The sequence below is a fragment of the Peromyscus leucopus genome, chromosome 20, assembly GCF_004664715.2.
Source record: "Peromyscus leucopus breed LL Stock chromosome 20, UCI_PerLeu_2.1, whole genome shotgun sequence".
NCBI lineage: Eukaryota > Metazoa > Chordata > Mammalia > Rodentia > Cricetidae > Peromyscus > Peromyscus leucopus.
The window spans coordinates 4,395,474-4,403,203 of record NC_051080.1 but is presented as its reverse complement, the minus strand read 5'-3'; the positions used below and the strand labels follow the sequence as shown (position 1 = coordinate 4,403,203).

Sequence of the window (7,730 nt, the reverse complement as noted above, 5' to 3'; positions counted from 1 at the left end):
TGTATAATGATAAACTCATGCACAGTAAACTTTATTTAAAGCCTGGAGAAGGCTAAAGCACTGATCACACAGGAGGCTGAAGAACGACAGTGTCCTGGGTCAGTAAACACTGGACACTACAGAAATGGCTTCACTTGAGGTACGGAGCAGGGAAAAATTTGCCTTGTTGACCTAAGTTGGTGGCAGACTTGCTTTTGTTCCCAAATCTAAAAACAAAAAACAAAACAAAACAAATTAGAGAGACTGAATCAGAAGTATTCTACAGGGCTGGTAAGATGATGCCATGAGGAAGGCAGGCTCTGTATAAACACGGAGACTCGAGTTCCATTCCTGGAGCCCATATAAAGGTGGAAGAGAACCACCAACTCCACGGAGTTGCCCTCCACATGGGTGCCATGGTACACACACCCACACATATATCATGCACATGCACACGAATACATATTTTTTTAAAAAAGTATTCTGTAAAAAATATTGAGTAAACAATTATAGTGTTACTTGATATAAAGAACTGAATATAGGAAACTTCCAGAGAGCTATTTAAAGGTGCTATTGATTGGGTTGGAAAGATTTGGGTTGGAGAGATGGCTCAGTGGTTAAGAGCACTGGCTGTTCTTCCAGAGGTCCTAAGTTCAATTCCCAGCAACCACATGGTTCACAACAATCTGTAATGAGATCTGGTGCCCTCTTCTGGCATGCATGCAGAACACTGTATACATAATAAATAAATAAATCTTAAAAAAAAAGGAGCTATTGATCACCCAATATGACAGATCACAGTGGAGCGCTTCATCAGCCTCTATAGAAGCTTCCTTTAACGTCTAGTTACTTCTAGTTCAATTATTCCTTTTACTTTTTTAGATAAGGCCTCACTATACAGCCCTGGCTGGTCCTGGACTCATGGCAATCCTCCTGTGTCAGCCTCCTCAATGCTAGGATTGTTGAGACTGCAGGCATATACATCACTGTGTCTAGCTTCAATAAACTACTGCTCCAAAACCTAAAGGCCTGAGTTCAGTTCCGAGGAACCACACACCAGGAGAGAGTTGATTCCTACAGGGTGTGCTCAACCTTGGTATGCTGCTGTGACTCACACATGAGAGGACGGACACACACGGACACGGACAGACGGACGGACACACGGACGGACACACACACACACACACACACACACACACACACACACACACACTTCTGCATACCTGGGAGTGCTCTTGGAGAGGTTATACAATCTCTGTGACAAAGAACTTGATAAAGGAGTCTTGACAAGTTGGAATTCAGGAGTGGTCACCGGCCCCAGCAAGCTCACTTATTTTTAAGAGAATGGGGGAAAGAAAATGTCTGTCATGATGGACGTTCACGCGACTACCTTCTAAAGGTTGGACATCTAGCAGGTTCACAGGCCACTTCAGCCCTTGTTTTGTAACTCCTGAATCTTTCCAACTATTCAGGCAAATACTCAATGAACAGCTGACATCTACTTGATTCAGATCATTTTCAAGCACCAAACTTCATACATCTAATATCTGAACATTTGACTTTTAGAGATATTAGAACAAGACACTTTCCTTAAAAAGAAACTTTGACTATGTCTATGTGGTGGGAATAAATGATTCTACTCACATGAAACTGCCAGTGGCCGCATAAACGGCAAATTTTGTCCTATAAGAGTCAAAGGGGAAGCCAGGGAGACGGCCCGTGAGCAGACACTTGCCGCCAAGCCTGATGATCTGGGTTCGATCCTTGGGACTCACAGAGTGAGAGGAAAGAACCAATTCCCTCAAGTTGTCCTCTGACCTCCACAAATGTACCATGGCATATGCACCCACAGACATAAAATAAAATGTAGTAACAATTTTCAAAAAATAAAACTGATCAGTAAAACATACCAACAAACCTAAAATATACCCTTAGGGTATATTCATCATGCTGGGTGAAATACTATTTGTAACTATGAAACTGCTGGAATTTTCAAGATAACTATAAGGGTTGGTGGGGGTTGAGAAAGGGGTCTTGTATAGCCCAGAATGGCTCTGAACTCAGGACATAGCAGAGGACGACCTTGAACTCTGTCCTTCTGCCTTCACTTCCCAAGTGCTCACCACCACACCCAGCCCAGTACATCGCAAACCGCTAGAGCAAACTAAGGGAAAGGCCCACGGCCAAGCCCCTGAAAAGCAAGCACGGTGCAGAACTGACCTTTAAGGTCTGGTGTCCTCGGGGTTGAGTTTCCATTGCCACGCTGGACGTCAATGTTCTCCTGTTCCACCATCATGAACTGATTCCAGTACTCCAGGGGCAGAGAAAGCAGGCGCTCCACCACCTAGCAGGCATCAGAGGCAAGGCTTACTTCAGATATTCCTTCTTACTATGTTTGAGACCTTCTTATTCTGCAACCTAGGCCGGCCTACAACTTGAAATGTAGACCAGGCTGGCCTCAAACTTGTGGCAATCCTCCTGGCACCGCCTGCCAGTGCATGAGCCCAGCATGCAAGGCTTGTTTTTTTTGTCATTATGTCATGTTAGGGCATTGCAAAAGCTCGTATTTTGCCGGGCGTGGTGGCGCACACCTTTAATCCCAGCACTCGGGAGGCAGAGGCAGGCGGATCTTTGTGAGTTCGAGGCCAGCCTGGGCTACCAAGTGAGCTCCAGGAAAGGCGCAAAGCTACACAGAGAAACCCTGTCTCGAAAAAACAAAAAAAAAACAAAAAAAAAAGCTCGTATTTTATGTATCTCTGCATGTGTGTGTGTGTGTGTGTGTGTGTGTGTGTACATGCACTTGCACCCTTACCTTGAGCTGACGCTTTATGTCCTGGAACATCGTCACTGGGTCTGGATTAGGCACAGTATGGGCAACTATGGTAGGGCCAAAGACTTTAGCTAGATTGGCAATGTCCATCTTAGTGTTCGGACTCTGAGCCACTCTAAACAAAGGAGTATAATGTTAAAACAAACATATTATTCCCTTAATCATAAACTAAGTATAAATTCTGCAAGAGAACATTCCCAGTCCACGTTTCCCAGAACCCACATCATCTCCTAGGGAAACCCTCTAGCTCCCAAGACAAGCCCTGCTGTGCTGACCTCTGCAAGTGGATCATGAGGAAGGCCAGCGTGTCCCTGTTGGCCTGGGGCAGCTCGCCCACAGCCTGGTACATGGCGGCTGTGCTGTTGTCCTCGTCCGCTATCTCTGTAATGACAAGAACACACTGAGAGGCCGACTCTTCTTCCCCTGACAGCGGCTTCCAGGTTATCGACCACAGGCTCATCTAGACACTGAGCTTCTGAAACTTCTGAGGAGGTTCATGACAGCATCGGACTCTGGTTTCATTACCAAGCGGGACACTGGCCAACAGTTCAATATGAGAAGTCAGAACCTCCTAAAACTCACCACTGCTGTTAGAGGAAGCAGCTGGCGAGCCATTTGCTGGGAAGACACACCAACGCAGTGTGGATTATCCACAAGGAACTCAGTCGCCTGACATGTAAGGGCCTACCAGATACCAGGTGCCATTTTAAACGCGAGGCTAAAGCAAAACAACACAGGCCTTGTCTCCTGGAATGAACACTCTGTTGGAAGAGTGGTCAACAAACAACAACAAACCACGGGCCAGGCAGCGCCACATGAGATGGAGGAGCCAGGCAAGCGGGATGCTGGAAAGCAACGGGAGCCGCTACGTCGTCACACAAGGTGGCAGCTTTTGCTTAGTTTTTGAAACTGGGTCTCAGGTAGCCTAGTCTACTCAAACTCGCCACGCAGCCAAAGCTGGTCTCAATCCTGCCTCTCCTCCCACACCTGGGATCACTGTCATCATCCTGGCTTAGGAAAGGTGTTTCTGAAGAGAGGAATTGGGGGGGAGGGTTGTAAAGGAGCAAACTACAAAGAGATCTAGTGTAAACAGTTGAGGCTAAGACTATAACAAATATGAGGTGGGTGTGTGCTAAGAAACCTAAGGCTTGGGGCTGGAGAGATGGCTCAGTGGCTGAGCACTGGCTGCTCTTGCAGAGAACCTGGGTTCAGTTCCCAGCACCCACATAGTGGCTCCCAACTGTCACCCCAGTTCCAGGGGTTCCGACACCCTCTTGAGGCCTCCGTAGGCACTGTGTACATGTGGTGCACAGACACACATGCGAACATCTACAGACATAAAAGATAAATAAAAAGAACCCAAGACTGCAGGGTTTGAAAAGAGGAAGAAGGTATAAAGCACGGCGTGGAGGCATAACCAGGAGCTAAGCCACAGAGAGTCTCTTCAATCGGGTCAAGGAGGAGTGCAGTCCAAACTGATGGGGAAGCTGGGCATGGTGAGCACACCTTCAATCCCAGCACTCAGAGGCAGAGGCAGGTGAATCTCTGTGAGTTCGAGGCCAGCCTGGGCTACAGAGTGAGTTCTAGGACAGCCAAGACTACACAGAGAAACCCTCTCTTGAAAAACCAAACAAATAGGATAAAATTAAAAAAAAAAAAAAATGATGGATCAATGACAAAAGGGACATCAACTACCCTCGAGTGTAAGAGGAGCACTCCAGCTCCTGCATAGGGTTATCATGGGACAGGCCCGTGCCAGCTCCCGTATAAAGACTATCTTGTAGAGGACACAGCAGGTACAGGACAATCTGTTAGCAGGTTCCTAGCATATTCCAGAGACAGTTGTGATAAATATCAAATTTAAGGTGTATTTACAAGGCTAGACAAGATTTGCTGTGGTAAAGAAAGGCATCAAAGATGGTTCTGATTTCAAAAGGACAACCTAAAACTTGACCAAACAACAAACCTCGTTAAGTCCTATTTAGTTTAATTCTTCCCTTAGTTTATGGACATGGGTGCTTTGCCTACATGACAAAGTCTGACCCAACCGTCATGTGGATGTTGAGATCAAAGCCAGGTTCTCTAGAAGAGCAGCCAGTGCTCAGCCACTGAGCCATCTCTTGGCCCCTCTATACAGCGAAAGGAAGAACAAGGCGTGATGAGCAGTGTGTCCAGTTACTCACCCACCAACTATGTGAGTACCCACTACACTTCAGACACTGTATTGGGCAGCAGCAAAGTAGTAAAATGTGAACGAAGTTCAAGTCTGGAATCACAGTCAAGTATTAAGTTCTGCCCTTACCCGCTGCCTCCATAAAAGCTTTGCTTAGCCAAAAGGTCAGAAGGGGTTCTTTGAGGTTTCGAAGGAAGTCTTTCAGGAGGCTACAGATGGCATGGATATCGTCCACTTTGCTGAGGAGAGGTACAGTTTTGACTTTGAGGAATTTCTCTTTCAGCTCTTTTACTGTCCGGTCACAGCCTGAGATCCTGTATAAGCCTGCCTATTATAAAGACAACAGTCAGGAACTCCTCAACTACTAACACAAACAACAAGCTCACCTGCTGGAGTCCACTCTTACCTCTGTCAGGCCTCGCTGCTCAATCTCATTCACACAGCTGACAACAATAGCAGGGATCATTGGTGAAGTCTGGGACACAAAGTCTGCCAACATTCCCTGGGGAAAAAGGATCGTTGTTATTATTTACACCACTGAGACCAAGAGAGGAAGACCGAGTGCAAAGAGTTGCCATTAAACACAAGGAAATTGTATCAGCTTTTGATATCATTTCTATTCTCAAAATACATGTTAAAACAGTCTTGGGGCTGTCTTAGTTAGGATTTCTACTGCTGTGAAGAGACACCATGACCACAGCAATTCTTACAAAGGAAAACAGTTAATTGAAATGGTGGGTTACAGTTTCAGAGGTTCCATCCATTATCATCATGATGGGGAGCATGGCAACGTGCAGGCAGACATGGTGCTGGCTGCAGCTTGATATGCAGGCAGCAGGAAGCGGTCTGTCTCACTGGGTGTGTCTTGAGCACATATGAGACCTCAAAGCCCACCTCCACAGTGACACACTTCCTCCAACAAAACCACACCTAGTGCCACGCCCTTTGGGGGGCATTTCCTTTCAAACCACCACAGGAGCTAAGAGATGGCTCAGCAGTAAGAACAGGTACTGTCTTCCAGAGGACCTGAGTTCACTCCCCAGCACCCCCATACCAGGTGGCACACAACCACTCATAACTCCAGCTCCAGGACAATCTGACATCTCTGGCCTCCGGAGGTATCTGAACGCATGTGCACATATCCCAACCCATACATAGTTTAAATAATAATGAAATAAATAAAAATCTTGTAAGGATGAAGTGTGGCTTGGTTAGTAGAGTGCAGGCCTGGCATGCATGAGGCCTTGGTTCTGGTCCCTACCGATTCATACACATTGGACATGGTGGCTCCCGCCTGTTATCCCAGCACTCTAGAGACAGGAGCAGGAGGACCAGAGTTTCAAGGTCATCCTAAGCTACATAGTAAGTCTGAGGCCATTCTCAGCTACAAGAGATCCTGTCTCAAGAAAAAAAAAAAAAAAGAGTCTTGGTCACTTTTCCCACCCTTATGCTGTTATTAATTTATACAAACTGCACTTTCTCATGAGCAAGTAATAACGCCACCAACTATAAGTACTTTCTTTTCAGGGCTGGAAAGATGGCTCAGAGGTTAAGAGCAGTGGCTGCTCTTCCAGGGGTCCTGAGTGCAATTCCCAGCAACCACATGGTGGCTCACAGCCATCTATAATGAGATCTGGTGCCCTCTTCTGGCCTGCAGGATACATGCAGGCAGAACACTGTATACATAATAAATCTTAAAAAAAAAATAAATAAATAAAGTACTTCCTTTTCTTTTACTTAAAGACAAGAGAAAGCAAGCAATGAAGACATATAGCCATAGGCTGGGTGTGGTGGCAGAGACTCTAATCCAGTAGAGGTAGGCAGATCTGAGTTCCAGGCCAGACTGGTCTATAAAAGTGAGTTCCAGGACAGTCAGGTCTACACAGAGAAACCCTGTCTAGAAAAACCAAAAGTGCACTGATATGAATTCTTCAAATACTTTTTGGATTTATTTTATGTGTATTTTGCCTTCATGCAAGTATGTGCACCATGTGCATGCAGTACGCTCAAAGGCCAGAAGAGGGAACTGGATTCCCCTGAAACTAGAATTACAGACAATTCTTGTGGGTGCCATGTGGGTGCCAGGAATCCAATCTGAGTCCTCTGGAAGATCAGCCTGTGTTCTTAACCACTGAGCCATCTATCTCTCCAGCCCCTGATAAGAACAACATTTACTAAGAAAAACTTGGGCTTAGGTCCTATGCATTCATAACAAAGTGACAGAGCCATGCTTAGTCACAGAAACCTGCGTTTGTTAGTAACTGAGCAAGGCAGGCACACTTGGGGGCAAACTCCTGTATCAGTTAGATGCACATTCAAGTCCCCTTTTCTTTTGTTTTCAGCTAAACCTTTACAGTGCAAACCAAGCATGTCCAGAGGCATTTCCATCACTTTAATGCCCGCCCCCCAAATTAGTTTTATTGTTTTTAATTATGTGTATGTATGCATGTATCTGTGTGTAGGTATGCCAGAGGCATCAGAGCCTCTGAAACTGGGGTATAGGCAGTTGTGAGCTCTTAATCATGCTTTAATCTTTTACATAAGTGCATCATAACTTTGAATAAAGCACACCCCCAAAAATGTGTTTTCTTTCCTTTCCTTTCTCCTTAAACAGAACAAGCTCAGGAATGTACTTAACTCAGGATGCTTTCTGGATGAGCTGACCCCAAGGTAAATATGTATCGACTCCCTAAAGAGAACCTCCATTTTCCTCTGTTCAGAGAAAACCTGACCCCAGTGTTGGCCTGG

The 7,730-nt window shown here is 45.7% G+C and overlaps 1 protein-coding gene across 6 annotated transcripts in view; it reads right to left on the bottom strand.

Annotated features, from left to right (window-relative positions):
* Racgap1 (Rac GTPase activating protein 1) overlaps window positions 1-7,730 on the bottom strand; it is a 34,480-nt gene continuing 26,750 nt past the window's right edge. For all 6 annotated transcript variants that reach the window (XM_028874605.2, XM_028874606.2, XM_037197371.1 and 3 more), the window contains exons 11-17: window positions 5,389-5,484; window positions 5,112-5,310; window positions 3,085-3,190; window positions 2,792-2,924; window positions 2,200-2,323; window positions 1,203-1,308; window positions 1-206 (exon numbers count right to left, since the gene is read on the bottom strand). In XM_028874605.2, coding sequence (XP_028730438.1) covers window positions 131-206; window positions 1,203-1,308; window positions 2,200-2,323; window positions 2,792-2,924; window positions 3,085-3,190; window positions 5,112-5,310; window positions 5,389-5,484 — 840 coding nt within the window. In that variant the 3' untranslated portion in view covers window positions 1-130. The remainder of the gene's footprint in view (window positions 207-1,202; window positions 1,309-2,199; window positions 2,324-2,791; window positions 2,925-3,084; window positions 3,191-5,111; window positions 5,311-5,388; window positions 5,485-7,730) is intronic.